We start from the raw sequence: 16,995 nt of genomic DNA on the forward strand, positions 1-16,995 counted from the left end.
TCATCTCGTCCTGATGGCTGACAGGATGCATGTTTGTGTACACTTGTGTTTCAGAAATTCCTGTTTTAATTTATAATATGACACGGCCCATATACAACCAAAAGCCCTTTGAAATACTCAATTTTTAAGAGTATACATAGTATAAACAGGCCTTAGGATAAAAGTTTGAAAACTGCTGGTTTAAAGAAATATTAAAAGAATAAAGTTACACAAACTGAAACATTCCCTTTGTTTTGATATAAGTGAACCAACTCTATGCTGTGAAGCACTAATTTTTAAGTTGATTTGAATCCTAATTTTTAGGCTGACTGAAATTGTACTTGACATTTCTACGGATCTTTGATTAGTGAAACACGCAAAAAACACATGTGAATAGAGAATGTTTACTGAGTGGTTTCTTGCGGGAAAGCTCTACTCTAAGTGAGCTACATGTGTCGCCTCATCTAATCCCACAACCACCATCTGCAGGAGATGCTATTATCACATTTTGTCCTGTGGACACCAAGGGGATAAGTGGCCCCGGTGAGAGGTACTCGTGCTTGGACTCTGTTCCAGGCAGTCTGTCTTCACTGCCTCTTCCCACTCTTAAGATTTGACATTCACTTGATAGTACAAAAGTTTTTCAAAATATGGAGTCTAAGAAAGTAATGAAAAGAAATAAAATCACCAATCTGACCCAACACTTTCACTTTATAGGTGAGGAAAAGTGAGGCCCAGAGAGGGTAAGTGATTTGCAAAAGATCACCCAGCGGCCCGGCCGGGCGTGGCTCAGTGGTTGAGCATCGACCTAGGATCCAGGCGGTCGGGGTTCGATTCCCGGTCAGGGCACATGCCCAGGTCGTGGGCTCGATCATTGACGTTTCTGTCTCTGTCTCTCCCTCTCCCTCTCCTTTCCTCTCTCTGAAACCAATAAAGATATATTTAAAAAAATAAAAATAAAATAAAATAAACCTTTAAAAAGAAAAGAAAAAAAAAGATCACCCAGCAAAGAATCAAAATCCACTGGGCTTCTTACCCCCAATCAGCAACTCTCAGAACTCCAACCCAAGTAAACTTTGCAGTTATTGCCTTCATAGCAACGTGAGACATCACAGCACAGCGTTTAAGCAAGTGACATCAGGACAACATAACAGAAACATCAACAAAAGCAGTTCGATTTTATTGCAGGGAAGCTACGGAGGAGCAGGGAAGTGAGGGTCTCCGTAGGAACGCCCAACGTTGAGCAGCATTGCCGGGTTCCAGATCTGTCTGGAAGGCAGGAGAGGATCAGGGCCCTGGAAGAGATGAGACGTTAGGTGGGACAGAGGCGCCATCTACTGTGCACACGGAAGCATTGCAGAAGCAGTCAAGGTTCACTAAGGGAGTTGGGGGAGGTGAGGTGGGAAACCGGGGGCTGGGGGAGACCTAAAAACCCAGCGTCTAGCCCTGCTCACTGCTTCCAAGCCTGTTACTCTCAGCCTGACCGGGAGCCAGGAACCTTGCTAAGCCAATCACCGCCGAGGCCTCTTCTGGGGAACTCCCGGGGCTGCTGGACAGCACTCCCTGTCCAGTTTTAACTTACACTGGGAAGGCAATGAACAAAATAATGGGCAAACAAATCTGCCAAGAGCCAATGGTCAAGGTGACTTTATAACCAACATTCTAGCTCTGACTCCCAAACCTGGATTGATATGTTATTGAGGGGGCCCTTAAAACAGACTGAGAGACAGATGAGATGCTGCCTGGGTGTGTAGGGCAAAGCGCTTAAAAGGTGATTTAAACCCAGAGCCATGACCTAAATCTCAGAGAGCCTTCCCATACTACACATGGTTACAGACATGTGTGCAGATAAAATTATATGATGTCTAGAATGTTTGCGAAACAATATGGGGGTGAGGGGAACGGCCCATAGATGAAACAATGAAGGCAGTGACTGAACAATTATTGGATCTGGGTGATGGGTACCCGGAGATTCATTTTTACTTGTAGATGTATGAAACTTCCTATGATTAAAAAAAAAAAAAAAAAAAAAAAGGCAAGCCCTGGCTGGTGTGGCTCAGTTTGTTGGGCGTTGTCCTGTGCACCAAAAGGTTGCCTGTACAATTCCCGGTCAGGGCACATGCCTGGGTTGCAGGTTTAATCTCTGGTAGGGGAAGTGCAGGAGGCAGCTGATCGATGTTTCACTCTCACATCGATGTTTCTCTCTCCCCATCTCCCTTCCTCTCTTTCTAAAAATCAATTAAAAACAAAAAGCCAAAATAAATACTACTATAAGAATTGTCCAGCCGTAGAAAGGAATGAAGTACTGATTCATGCTACTGCTTGGATGAATCCTGAAAACATGATGCTAAGTGTAAGAAGCCAGACACAAAAGGTCACATATTGTGATTCCTTTTCTATGAAATGTCCAGAATAGGTGAACCCAGAGCGGCAAAGAGCAGATTAGTGGTTGCCAGGAGATGGAGGAGGGGGCGCAGTGGGGAAAGACTGCTTAATGGGTATAGGGAAGTTTTCTGGGGTAATGAAAAAGTTTTGAAACTTGGGAGAGGTGGTAATGATACAACGTTGTGAATACACTAAGTGCTGATGAATGATATACTTGGAAATGGTTAACTGCGTGCTATGTGAATTTCACCTCAATTTAAAAAAATACTATAAGAAAAACATTAAGTCAAGCATGGTTTACCACTGGCAGGTATTAGTTTTTTAGTTAAAATTCACATGCCTAGGCCAAGATTCCAATTCAGCGTCTGCACTGGGGCTCCCCCATGTGTATAACCAGCTCAGGGAGTTTTTTGTCTTCCTTCCTTCAGCCCATTCCTTTAATCAGAGCAACCCCCCCCCCCAAAAAAAAACCCTAGGGATGCAGCAATAATGGTGAACACCAATCTACAGCATGCTGGGGCCATCAGCCTCTCTTTGAGGGATCTCACAGTGATCCCCACCAGGCAGGAAAGCAGGGGAGAGGTAGCAGCCCCATTTTTATAGATGGTAGGGTGGAGTCTCAGGCATGGAAGCAGAAGTGCCCAAAGTCATGGTGTAAAATGAGGGCAGGGCTGGGACCAGAACCCTGGGATTCCAACTGTGCGTCCTGTGCTCATCCTGAATGTGGGCAGTATCCACAGACAGAAAAGGGGGCAAGGAAAACAGGTGCATCTGACATCATCTGCATGTTAGGTCACTATATACATAGGACCCTGCCCTTGCTCAGATTCCAACAGACACCGCTGGGAAGGAGGCTATACTCATGGCGGATGGACATGGCCCTGGTCAGTTGTGGCTGGCCACCTCTGCCTGGAAGGCTCTCCATGGGCCCACTCGGGACAATGCCACCAGCCATTACAGAATTCTGATTCAGGATGCCCGACTCTCCTCCTGACTCTGCCACTCACCTGCGTGGGGCTTTAGTCACGCCACTTCCCCTCTCCAGGCCTCATTTTCCTCAAACATAGTGAGAACACAGGGATGTGACCATTACTGCTGTTCACACAGCAAATGCACTACCTGGGGAGTAGCAGCCAGGAGGGCTGTGCTGTGCGGTGAAGGATTCTGAAACTGTGGCTGGGCACAGAAGGAATGCTGGATGGGTGAGTACGATCTGCCCAGTTCCCTAGTGAAGGGTGCTGACACAGTGCCTCTTATTTGCCTCCTGGATTACACGGAATCAATGGGAATATCCAGCTTAGACACTCAACTATTTTGCACCAGTCCGAATTAACTCATCTGGTCAGCGCATGAGGCCCAGGGCATAGGTGTTAGCTCTGATGGGACAGGCAGCTTATCAAAGCAAAAGGACACTGCTCAGGGTCATTGCTCTAAGCTTAAAGCTGGCCGATCATGAAATGCACTCCTTATAAAAGAGGCTCTGGGAGCCCTGGCCTGTGTGGTTCAGTTGGTTGGGCTTCATCCTGTGCGTCCAAAGGTTGCCAGTTCAATTCCTGGTCAGGGTGCATGTCTGGGTTGCAGGCTCCATCCCCAAGAGGGGGCGTGCAGGAGGCAGCTGATTGATATTTCGCTCTCCCATCTATGTTTCTCCCTCCCTTTCCTTTCCTCTTTCACTAAAAATCAATTTTTAAAAAATCTTTAAAAAGTGACCCTGGGAGACATTATCATTGTGCAATCTCTACTCACAGGGCAATGCAAGGATTCCCTGGACACGTGATTTGCATTAGATAATGAACTATTCTGTTGAAGTGCTGGGGCCTCACCCACCTGCCTCCTTTGGTCTATCACTCAGACCGATGTAAGTTACCGTCTTCCCTGTTTTCCTCAGGGTCTCCAACAGAGTGTCCACGCTGTGCTCAGAATCGATGTAAACCTTTTTGTTGGGCAGGTCGATCTCAAACTGAACTCCTGCAGGAAGAGGAAGTGGGGTGGGGGTGGGGGACAGTGGAAGCAGAGACCCTCACAGTCAGAGCAAGAAAGAATTCAGGCTCTAAATTCTCATTCACAACTGCTCTTCCCCCTTCCTCTAGACCAGGGATCGGGAAACTTTCCCTGTAAGGCTGTAGCCTGCTCATCCCTGCTCTAGACTAGGGCACCTTTTAAGTGTCTTTTTTAATTGCAAAAGTAACAGGGACACACCATTTAAAAAAAAGGCAAACTTTTCTGAATAAAATTGGGAAGGACAAGGCCCCTACCTCTTTTCAACTTCTAGAGATCACTGCGAACAGTACGACATTATCCAGTCTTTCTCCCTGATAGACAAATGAAAAATAACTCTCCCAAATGGCATCATACTATACAAACAGGTCTTGCTATATTTCACTTTCCAACAGCCAGGATATCTTGCCTTCTTAGCACATACAGACTTCATTTTTTTTTTTTTAACAGCTACACTGTGTTCCATAGTGTGGATGTACCATACGCCTACTCGCTCCCCTGCTGAAGGACAATGAGGTTTTTCCCTCTTACTGCAACAATAATACAGGAAACATACTTGAACATATCTTCTAAAACCTGTGAAAATACTTGTCTCATGAATTCACAGAATGGAAACTAGCGGGCAACAGACTGGAACCTTTCCTTTGTTAACTGACATTGCAAAATTGCCCTCTTCAAGGGCTGTGCCAATTTAAAGCCCGTGAGCCCGGCTGGTGCGGCTCAGTTGAGCATACTCCCATACACCAGGAAGTCCCTGGTCCCATTTCCCAGGCAGGGCACATGCCCATGTTGTGGGCTCGTTCCCCAGTAGGGGGAGTGCAGGAGGCAGCTGACTGATGATGTTTCTCTCTCTCTCTTCCTGTCTAAAAATCAATAAAAACATATTTAAAAATAAATAAATAAAGCCCTGGCGCAGCACATGGGAGTAAGTAGAATGGGTCTTGTTGAGATGAGAGAATGCAGAGGGAAGGCCCTTAATAGGTTCACCACTGACTTTCTGGGCCCTGCCCATTATAGGCCTCAGTTTCCCCATTCATACTGAAGAAGTTGGGGTTCGCCAGTCCCTATGGTCTTTCCAAGTTAAAATATGACATTAATCTGTGATTCCTCAGGCCAAGGACTGCTCATTGGGGGCCCCAAACAACTGGAAACCCTTCTGACCCATCTCAAGAAGCCACCCAAGTGGGGGATAGTAGTGAAAGATGGGGAGAAACCTGCCCAAATTCAAAGGCAGATCCCCAAGCATCAGTCAAGGGACCTCAACAATCACATGGCACAAGGTTTATCATAATGTCTGAATTTGTATCTAATGGATACCTGGGGTGGGTGTGTGCTACAATGTAGACGTGCTGCATTCTGGGCTTCTGTCTTTTGGTTCAGAAGTGTCTCCCTCCTCTTTGAAATAAATATTTTGGTGAGGTAATAGAAGCTCTGGGACCATCTAGCACAGTGGTTTTCAAATTGTGCTTCTTGCAGCCCAGGTTCCTGCACAGGTGTCCTCAAGCTGTCCAAAAGAAGACCCACCCTCATCTCATCCAGACCATACTCAAAGTATCCACAGCAAAAGCAGATTCAGACTGACATTCCCATATTATAGCTGGGGAAATCCAGGCCTTGAGGAGAAGAGGCCACGGTCACATGACAGGTCAGGAGCCAGGTTCTTTCCACTGATTCTTTCAAATTAAGATTCTAGTTAATAGAACTAGAAACCAGCCAGTGGCTCACTGTGGGAATTTGAGCAAGTCACTTCCCTTTGGGGCACTGGTGTCAACATCCCCATTCCACAGGTGGAATGCACAGCTCAGAAGACTTGCTTTAACTGCTAACCAGATCACTTCTATACGGAAGCCCTTGGGAAATTGGGTGCTATTATTACCTAGGGTTTTAAAAATGAAAATCTTAAAAAACTGACTGCCCCAGCACTACAAGAATTCTGATCGCTGCTCAGTCATTATTACCTCTTGGAGCCCCAGGGCCAGCCCTCAGCCCTCTCTGGGCCTCAGTTTCCCCAGCTGAGAGTTGAGGGGGCTGGATGAGAATAATGGTTTCCTAAATATGTCCAAAAGAGGTGCTTTAGGAGTTCTACATATAAATGATTCAAAGTTTATTTTTTAAATTGTAACAATTTAATAAAAAATCTTAATAGAAAATAACACTCAAACATGTCCTATAACATTAGTGATCCCACTGGAGATTACCAACATACTGACTAGTACTGACAGGGCTCTGGAGCAAAGTGCAAGGTCAAATCCCAGCTCTGCCACTTACTGGCTGTGTGATCCCAGTCAAGCTACTCAACCTCTCTGAACTTCAATTCCCTCCTGCTATAATGGAGATAGTCAAAGAAACTACCTAAATGGTTGTGAGGATTAAATGAAAGCCACTAAGCAGAGTACTTGGCACATGCTAAGCACTCAACATATCTTAGTTTTAATGTTATCATCAGCTTTAACCCAAGCTTCTCCTGCTCCATGTCTGCATGCATTTGAACACAATATAAAGTTTATCGGTCTCCCCCACCTCACCCCCAACCGAGGTCCACTCACTCACCTCCTAGCTTCTCGAGGACCCGAGCGACTGCATTAGAGCAGCCTTCACAAGTCATTTCTACAGAGAACTCGTGCTTCTGAAACAAACAAAGGGGACCATGAGCCAAGTCCTGCAGAGACCCATACACCCTACCAGCATGCAGGCCCACTCAAGGGCCAAGACAGGGGGCAGAGACACAGAGCAAGATCTGGCTGTTGTCAGACTCACCAGTATCCTGTTTCTGGCCTCTCCCCAATTCAATGATAAAGTGGAGTAACTAAGGATTTCTATATCACACAGGCTGCTGTATTAAAAGAGATAATCCCTATAACTCCTTTAGCAGTGTCTGGCACACAGTGAATTTAATCAGCTGGGAAGCTAGTTTAACGTGTTGGTTACTAGTGTGAACTTCAAAATCCTGACTCTTGAGCTATCTGAGGTTATAGGACTATGAGGACCATCAGCTCTGACATGGGTGGACACCCATCCTCGGAGCCATGCTGATCTGGTGGTCTTATTTATGCATCAGAAGATCACCGTTTGCATTAGAATTGCCAGAGAGCTTGCAAAAACTATAGGTTCTGATCTGCAAGTGTGGGCTAGGACGTCTACAACGGCTAGAAAGCGTCCTTGGTGATTCTGATATATAGTGACCACTATTCTTATCCAAATGCCTCATTCCTAGAGGCAGCCCCTAAAGCCTGGGAAGGGAGTGGATTTACATGGGCTCCCAGTGAGTCAAAGGGCAGACCAATAAGGGAACCCAGGCCCCTGGCCACTTCATGCAGGCCCGACATCCTACAGTCTCCATGATATCCAACAAACTACGCTCCCAGAAGACAGAGGCTTTGTTCAGTAGTTCATTGCTGCATCCCCAACACAGGCACAGCTAGGAGATACTGCAAGTTGGATTCAAGACTACCACAATATAGCAGGTAGCACAATTAAGCAAGTTGTAATATTTTTGCTGGTGGAAGGGTGTTGTTTTTAATTTGTTAAAAACACACACACACACAAAACCCCCTCACAATATCTGTGAAGTGCAATAAAGCAAAATGCAAATAAAACCAGGTACACCTGTAGTTGTTAACAGACCACATAGTTGGTGAGGCCTAAGGTAGTTACTATCTGACCCTTTAAGAAAAAGTTTGCTGACTCCTGCTCCAGAACAAACAACAGATGGTCATGATGGGTCAATGCTTTGTACTTGTACACTCATCCCAAGCTTCAAAATGTTTTTATTGATTTTAGAGAGAGAGGAAGGGAGAGGGACAGAAAGATAGAAACATTGATGAGAGAGATACATTGATTGGCTGCCTCCTGTATATCCCCTACTGGGGATCAAGCCCCCAACCCAGGCATGTGCCCTGACTGGGAATTGAACTGGGGACCTCTTGGTTCATGGGTAGATACTCAACCACTGAGCCACACCAGCTGGGCCCCATCCTAAGCTTTAAAGGGTTTGCAAGACCGATATAAGACCTGAATCTACTGTGCGCTCACTATGTGCTAAATGTTCTTTATCTGGTATCTGAGTTAGGCCTTACCCAGCCTGGAAAGGGAGCTGGTCACCTTATTTTACTCAGGAAGAAACCAAGGTTCACAGTCAAGTGGCGAGTATGTGCTGAGGCTGGGATGTGAACCCAGGCTTTCCTGGCTCCAGGGACATCCTGCTGGTCTTGGGCCAGCAAACAGCACTGCCACCTGCCACCCCCCACAACCTGGACACTTAGCGGGAGCTCTGGGAACAGCTTGTGAAGTAGCATGAGTTTCTGCTGCCCAAGGACCTAAAGTGAACAGATACCTGAAGCTTTCTGCTGCAGACTACAGGTGGTGGGTCTCCTTCCATCCCCCACAGTACAGAGGTCAGAAGCCAGGAGGAAGTTTCTGGGTGGCAAACATTACAATTCAGTGTTCTCTTCCTTCACCTCTGAATTACAAAGTAAATCTGGGGGTGGTGGAGAATCTACTTGACGACAGAGTAAGCCATTCTTCACGGAGAATCCCAGCACCAGCGCACCCGAGTGCTTGACTGTGCAGTTCCAGCCCCGCAGAGCCTCTGCTCTATCGTGTAGAAAACGGGTCCTTTAAAGTTGATGAAAAAGCCCAATAACGTGTACAACTCTTTCATTGCGTCTAAGAACTGGAAAGGCGGGAACAGAGTGGGTCACATTGTCTAGGTCCTCTCAGAGAAGGAATTCTTTCTCAACTCTCCAGGACATTCAGCCTCTGATCACCCTGAGTCCTAGGAGTTTACTTCTAATAATGTTTGAGTGCCTCCTCTGTGCTAGACACTGTTCTAAGCACCATCCGTGAACTAAATTGTTTAATCATCACAACAACCCCATGAGTTAATCATTATTATGGTCCCTTCTTGGCAAATGAGGAAGTTGAGATTCAGAGCTTAGGCCACTCAACGTGACACAGCTAGTGAGCAGCAGGGCCTAGACCAGACATAGTCTCCAAAGCCTAAACTCTTAACCACTGTGGACCTTGTTAAGATGGGGTTTGAAATCTGCCTTCCTGTAGTTCTACCCTACTTGTGCTAGGTCTACACAAGAGCTACCACTTCTTGTGGACTAGCTATGTCAGTGGCTATGCCAAATATTTTACTGGCATTTTTCCAGTTACAACTAACAGTCCTGGGAGGTCAGTTTTTATCCCCATTTTACAGCTGAGGAGATCAAGGCACAGAGAAGGAAAGCAGCTTAACTGAGGTCATCTGGTTGGCAAGCAGGAGCATAGCTTTTCAAACAGGTTTCTGAGATCCCAAGTGTTGGAGAAACCTCTCAGATGACAGTCCTCCCCTCCTCCCTCAGCTGTTCACCTCATGATACGGCGCCAAGTGCCAGCTTCATATTGATCATCTCTCTGAAGGGTCTTTTGTTTGTCTAAATCCCCAGAAGTGAACACAGAAGAGTGATCCTCAAGCTGGCCTTCCTCTCACTGTCAGGCCCCACTAAAACCCGGTGGCCTTCACTATCCAGTCCCAGGGTGATTAATGCTGTCCTCTACCACTGCCACAGGCAGACCTGCTCAACTGGGAGGGCTGATGCTGTCAGGTTCTTAGTGCATACTTTGTGTTGTCTGAGGATATATCTCAAGGCACCTGGCAAAACCTAAGGGAAATGACACCTGAGATGTTTGTGGTTTGCCCAGGGGGCCTCTGGCTCACCTGTCAGCTTCCCCAAAGTGAGGCTGCTAAGACACAGGGCAACTGTGAGACACCTCTGAGTACTCACTTGGGGCAGAGCTGCCAACTAGGCACCATCGGGGAGGGAAAGTGCTAAACACCACATAACCCAACCAGGATCTCTAGGATGAAACTTGGATCAAAGCTTCCTCCCCAGCCAGCGTGACTACTTTTGTGTGCACTTACCACACCCAGCCAGGCCAGGAGACTGGGAGTCTGAAGATAAGGGGATTGATCCTGGCTCCACCATGACCTTGAGTAAGTTATGGGTTTTTTGGGTTATTGTATTTCCAAAAGGCCTGAATTTCTTGGTTTTTTTTTTTTTTTCCAAATTATAAGAGGAAGTTTATTTAGGAAGTTTAAGAGGTAGAAGTGAGTCAGCTGGGCTGTGTAGGCTCAGGAAACAAGTTATAGAGGCACAGGAAGGGCCCTAGGAGCTTAGGAGAGAGAAAGGCAAAGGCAGGACCCCTCTTACCCCCTGCGGGGAGGAAGAGAGGGAAGGGAGAGGCACGAGGGCACTCCAGAGGGGGAAAGTGAGCCAGGAGGCCTTAATTTGTTTTTTTTAAAGTTTTTAAAAAACTGATTTTTAAAGAGAGAGGAAGGGCGAGGGAGCAAGTGAGTTAAACATAGATGTGAGAGCGATATGTTGATCTGCTGCCTCCTGCACGCTCCCTACCAGGGATCCAACCCCCAACCCGCATGATGACCTGACCAGGAATCCAACAGGCAACCTTTTGGTGCAAGGGACGACCAGCCACACCAGCCAGGGCAAGGTTTTCATTTCTAATCTACAAAGTGAGGCCAGGAGCAACCAGGAATATGTGGAAAGACTGAGGGAGCTGCAGAGACTAGTGGAGACCTGCTCATTCCTCCCCAAACTCTGCCAGTGAGCAACTGGAGACTTTGGGCAGGTCCTTGAACTGCTCTGGGCTCATGGCTTCAGGTTCAGAAAGTCACAGGGAAAAGCACTGTCTCCATTCAGCCTCGCCCATCAATGACCCGAAATTTGGCCAGAGTGGACAGGGGAAGGGAAGGAAAACAGGGACCTCTGAAAACCTGCCCCATCCGTAAGGCACACACCCCCCCTCTACATACACACATACACCTCTATACACACACCCCCGCTATACGTACACACACTATACATACACAGCTCTATACACACACACACCTCTATACACACCCCCGCTATATGTACACACACCACTATACATACACACACCCCCTCTACACACACACACCGCTATACACACACTATACATACACAGCTCTATACATACACCCCCCTCTACACACACACACACACCTCTATACACACCCCCCGCTATACGTACACACACCACTATACATACACACAGCTCTATACACACACACACCACTATACATACACAGCTCTATACATACACCCCCCCTCTACACACACACACACACACACACACACACACACACACACGCCCCCTCCCCTCCCCTCCCCGCCCGCCTTTCGAGGCCGGCTCCCGACCCGCGTGTCTACACACACACACACACACACACACACACACACACATACACACCCACCCCGGTACACACACACACACACACACACACACACACACCCCGGTACACACACACACACACACACACACACACACACACGCCCCCTCCCCTCCCCTCCCGCCCGCCTTTCGAGGCCGGCTCCCGACCCGCGTGTCCAGGGGGAAGGCGCAGGGCTGGCGCCCCGGCCCCGGCCCGCCCCCACTCCCGCTGTGCCCCGGGCTGGCCGCGGCCCTGCTCCGGTCTCGGTTCCCCGCCTCTGCAGGGAAGGGCCACGCCGGAGGCCTCGCAGTGCCGACGACCCGAAGCCCGACTCCGACATGAAACCCTTTCGCAACCGCCTCTCGGGAGCGTCGCGGAAGCAGGGGCTGGGTGGGGAGGCCTGGGAGAGGCCTGAGCGCCGCAAGGGGGACATCCGGCCGAGCGGCCGTGCGGCCGGGGGCAGGCCGGGGCCGCGAGCCTGCGCGGGGCGGAGGCGCGGGCACTCACCGGCATGACGGAGGGGCCGGGGCGGCGGCGGCGAGCGTCTCCGGGCTCTGAGCGCGGGCGCGCTGGGTTTCCGGGTGTGCGCGCCGCAGGGACCGCCCGGCGGCCAGGCCCCGCCCCCGCCGCCCACCCGCGGTTAGGCCCCGCCCCCGGCCGCGGTTGGCCAATCGCCTTCCGGTGGGCGTGGCCCAGGACGCGCGTCGCTCCCGAGCGGGGCGGGCAGCCGCGCGGGGCTGGCGTGCACCGCCTGGCGGCGTTTTCAGAGCGTTTGCTCCGTTTCAGGTTCGTGCGAGGGGGCTGGGACTACAAGGGCCCCTCGGTGAGCACGACAGACCCGCTCCCTCCCTGAAGGGACAACCTGGTGCGTTCACGCCGCCACTGTGGAGCCCCAGCCCGAGCCAGCTCTGCGAGGCGTCAGACTGCAGTCAGGTGTCTGGGCTTCAGAGGCCAGGAAGGTCGTTCTCAGAGTAAGAGCAGAAGTTCAGCAACTAGAAGTTTGCCCTGATCTATGGAGACACCACAGAAAGTTATTTTTGGTGATAATTCTTATTATGGCTAAGGCCCCTAATTTAAATTCTTTTAATTATTTTTTTTAGGGAGGGAGGGGGGTAGAAGTTTCTCTTGAGTGCAATGGGACTCAGTTGCCTTTAGCAGAAAATAATCCACATATCACAGAGGCTCATCTTGGGGCGACCTATTATGAAGCCCTACACGATGAAAGAAAAATGAGAAATTTGGGAAGGAGGGAGGCAGGCGGCACAGCAAGTACAAAAGTTGGAAGACCGGAGTGAGCATGGTTTGAGGGCCGGGCACAGACAGAGAGATGGAAGAATGAAGCAGCAAAGACATGATGTGGGACTCATCCCACAGCCATGGGGGAAGACGGATGGAGGCAGATGCTCTAGGACACTTCCAGGAAACAGGCACGCCAGCCTTTGGAACTTCAGACGGACAGACGGACATACACACACACCTCTGCACACACACACAGCACCAGGGTGGTTCTGTCCTTGGAATAGTCAAGGATTCTGCCGAAGGGGCTCGGTCTAAGTAGTTTCAAAGATTTCTCTGTCAACAGGGTGCTTGGAAAGCTTCTTAAAAGCTCAGACTTAGCCCTGGGCTGGGTAGCTCAGTTGGTTCGAGCATCGTCTCCATACACCAAGGTGGTAGGTTTCAATCCCCGGTCAGGGCACATACAAGAATCAACCAATGATTTCATAAATAAGTGGAACAAAAAAATCAATATATATTTCTCTCTCAAATCAATATATTTAAAAAAAAAAACACTCGGATTTCTGGGCCTCACCCTGGATACGTTGTCTCTTAATTTCAAGGCATACTTTTAGTTCCCCCCCTCCTCTGGTTTGGGGAACCACTGGTTCAGGAAAACTATAGTCTTAATACATGAAACCTTTTTTGAGACAGGGTGCTGGTTATTGTCTCTCAGCTCAAATTCATCCTTTTGGCCTGCTCTATGAAAATGGATCCGACCCTCTAAATATCTTTTCCTTTGCCCATTGGCAGGATGCTAAGCTTCCTCAGTAAAGGTTCTGTAGAGACACTGGCAGGGGAAAGGTTTTCCTTCCTGGTTCCAGGTTGCTCACTCACTGGGCCCTTGCAGTCTGTGTGGCTGCCCCAGGCCCAGCTTCCGAGGATGGCTTCTCCACTCCAGCACCAGGATCCTGCTGTGCACGGGACCAGCAGCACCCGGCAGCCAGCAGCTTTCCCCAGTACCTACCCACCTTGTGTGCCTCTAGTAAGATGCCTCTTTCTGTGAAGAGCTTTTCCCAGCATCCTAGCAGGTGGTTTTCCAGCCAAGAGGGTGGATTTCTAGTGAGTTCCACCAGCAAGATGTTCCGTGAACCAAGCCTGGATCTCAGCCTAGGGGCAGCGGTGGGGTGGGGGTGGGGGGATTCTTCCGTAGATGCTCTATGTTACTATCTTGGCTACCTAGTGTTGTTATATCATTCAGTTGTTCCATAGTTTATTTAACCAGCCCCTATGGCAGAAACCATTGGTTGACTGATCCAACACGCATTCCCAGGCTTTTTACTCTTGCTACTATAGAGGCTGGATCCCTAAATACTTGCTTTCCCATCTTCCCTTGTGGCCAGTTTGCTCATATGGTATGGCTCTGGATGATGAATCCAAAGCAGAAGTCTGCTAGGAGGCTTTTGGGAAAGCTCTTGCTTTTCTCACAAAGAGAACAGATACCACTCCTTTCCCCTTCCTGCCTAGAATACTGATGTGATATTTAGAGTGCAAGTGCACCTTCTTGCAACTATGAGGGAAATGCCAAGGGAACTGGAGAGGCTGATTCTGACTCTGCTCACTGAACCAATGCCAGCCACAACTTGCCTCCAGACTTGTTATGAGAGAAATGTAAGTCCCTCTTTATTTCAGCTACTGCTACTCAGACTTTCTGTTACTTGCCCCCGACACATTCTCAATATAGCCCCCCACTGATGGACATATAGATTGCTTCCAATCTTTCAATGTTAATAACGATGATATAATGACAATCCATATACATACATCTTTCTTAAAATTTCATGTAGAATAAGTTCCTAGACATGGAATCACTATTCATTTTCAGTGTTTATACACAGCCAGATTGCCTAAGTTTAATCAACTACATTTTTGTATCTCCAGATCTATGTGCACTACACTCACCCATTCCAATTTTATAAGTGATTTTAAAATTTCCCTTTTTCTGTTTTTCTTTGCCATATTTTCTATAATGAATATTAAGAAAAGAATCACACAAAAAATATTTTTAAAAACAGAGTTCAGGAATTGAGTTCCAGACTGCCAACAGTCTCATTACTAGCCTGGATCCTAGGTCGAGGCTCAACCGCTGAGCCACGCCTGGCAGGGCAATAAAGACTTAAAAAAAAAAAAAAGTTTATTTAGAGTCACAGAGGTAGAAGAAGTGAGTCGCAGAAGGAAGCCAGCTGGGCTGCACGGACTCAGGAAACAAGTTACAGAGGCAAAAGAAGAGCCCTAGGAGCTTAGGAGAAAGAAGGCAACACACACCTATGGGAAGGAGAGGGGGAAAGGTGGGTAGGTGCTTAAGAACGGAAAAGAGCCCTGCCAGTGTGGCTCGGTTGGTTGGGCGTCATCCCGTGCACCTAAATGTTGCCGATTCGATTCCTGTTCAGGGCACATGCTGGGGTTGTGGGCGAGATCCCCAGTGGCCGGGGAGGGGAGGGCAGGGCGTGCGTGCAGGAGGCAGTTGATCCATGATTGATGTGCTCTCACATCGATGTTTCTCTTTCTCTCCCTCTCCCTTTTTCTCTCCCTCAAAATCAGTGAGAAAATCTCTAAAAAAATAAATTAAAAAAACAAAAGAAGGAGAGCTATCAAGGGAGGGAGAGCCAGGGCAAGAGAGCACACATGTCTTAAGGGCTTTTATCTGGAGATCTCAGGGGAGAATCTCAATAGAATATTCATCAGCTTTCCAGGCATGTCTCCTCAGGGTCTCATGGTCTGTACTAATTGCTCCGTGCTAGGGTTGGGCGTCATTGGTGTTTGCATCTGGTCCTGATGGCAGCCGTGGCATCATCCTGCCTGGCCTTGCTGCTTTTTTAGGCCTGAAGCTGAAACATAACCGAGGCCTAGATGTCATCTCTAGTTTGACCAAAACTCTGTCTCTATGGTCAACAGACCTGAGGCTTTGCTCCTAAGATTGTTTTGGTGCAGGTCGGAACCTCATTGTCCTGAGGGCTTAAAGATTAAGGGAGCAGCGGTGCAAGGGCTGGTATGGGAGTCATATGAGGCTATTCTCCTGCCCCTTTGTTCCTCCTCTAAGGGAATCTACCACATGACTAGTGACATGCCAGGGGAGGAAAGGTCAGGGGAAGGTCTCAACTGCATCACCAGCGATATATGAAAGGTCAGAGGGGTCAAAACCACAAGACCAGTGATATGCTAGGGGAGGAAAGGTCCCCCTGGGGGTGAGGTCCCACATTGTAATTGGTGACCTCCTGTACCTGGCCTATTGTTCCTACTCAGCTCAAGTCTGTCTAACTGCCTACTATATCAATATCACTATGAAGATGTATAACACTGAATTTTGTTTGGAAAACCATACAGTACCAAAGAGTACAGAATGAAAACTAAGCCTCTCTCCTACCCTGGCCCAAGTTCGCCTCCCTGTTAGCAATAATGGACAGTTTCTTGTGACTTCTTCCAGACATAACTTGTGCATGTACACCGACACCATATGGGAATGTGTGTAGATAACTATAGCACTACAGTATGTCTTAATAGAAATAATCAGCCCCTGGCGTCCCTCCCCATTTTTTACTCTTCCCATTACTCTGCACTTTGATTTCTTCATTTATTGGTATTTCCTGGAGATCGCCCTGTAACTATGCACACAGACCTGCCTCATTTCCCCTATGGCTACATGATCGTCCACTATAAGTGTGCTCTGTGTCACAGTATTGTATCTAACCAGTCCCATACAGCTTGACAGCTGGGTTTCTCTATCACAAGCAGTGCTACAATGAATACTATTATACTGTTCACAGGTGGGAGTTTAACAGTTGAAGTTACATACAGGCACATATTTTTAATCACCCTTCACGAATGATTAGCTATGTTTGGGCAACTGATCCAGATGATAGTCTTAGCATCATTCCTTACCAAATATTTCCCACCACTCTTCCACTCCCCCCACCAAACTATTTTCTGGGGTCTTACCAGTTTCTTTCCACTGATTCTCAGATCTTTGGGGAGAATTGGCAGAAAGAGAGGGGTGAAGTAGTATATGGGAGGGGCTTGCAGATTTTGCTTGGCAGTGGAAAGACCAGTAGGAGGCTGGGTGGGACTCTCCCTTAGATGACTAAGATAACTATGTAATAGGCAGCTAGACAGGTGTGAGTGGA

At 48.1% G+C, this 16,995-nt stretch overlaps 1 protein-coding gene across 1 annotated transcript; it reads right to left on the reverse strand.

The window, feature by feature from the left end:
- Window positions 1-1,138: 1,138 nt before the first annotated feature.
- Window positions 1,139-12,221, reverse strand: ATOX1 (antioxidant 1 copper chaperone). The gene is made up of 4 exons (XM_081135188.1): window positions 12,107-12,221; window positions 6,913-6,988; window positions 4,192-4,332; window positions 1,139-1,274 (listed from the first exon to the last, which is right to left on the reverse strand). The coding sequence occupies exons 1-4, from the start codon at window positions 12,110-12,112 to the stop codon at window positions 1,267-1,269; spliced, it is 231 nt and encodes a 76-aa protein (XP_080991314.1). The 5' UTR covers window positions 12,113-12,221; the 3' UTR covers window positions 1,139-1,266.
- Window positions 12,222-16,995: the final 4,774 nt, after the last annotated feature.

Source organism: Miniopterus schreibersii (assembly GCF_964146895.1).
Source record: "Miniopterus schreibersii genome assembly, chromosome: 4".
Taxonomy (NCBI): domain Eukaryota; kingdom Metazoa; phylum Chordata; class Mammalia; order Chiroptera; family Miniopteridae; genus Miniopterus; species Miniopterus schreibersii.

What these genes read in the sequence shown, in the direction of transcription:
- ATOX1 (XM_081135188.1), bottom strand. An exon ending in GGTCCTCGAGAAGCTAGGAG is followed by an intron (nt 4,333 to 6,912) that starts GTGAGTGAGTGG and finishes CTCTTCCTGCAG; the next exon opens with GAGTTCAGTTTGAGATCGAC.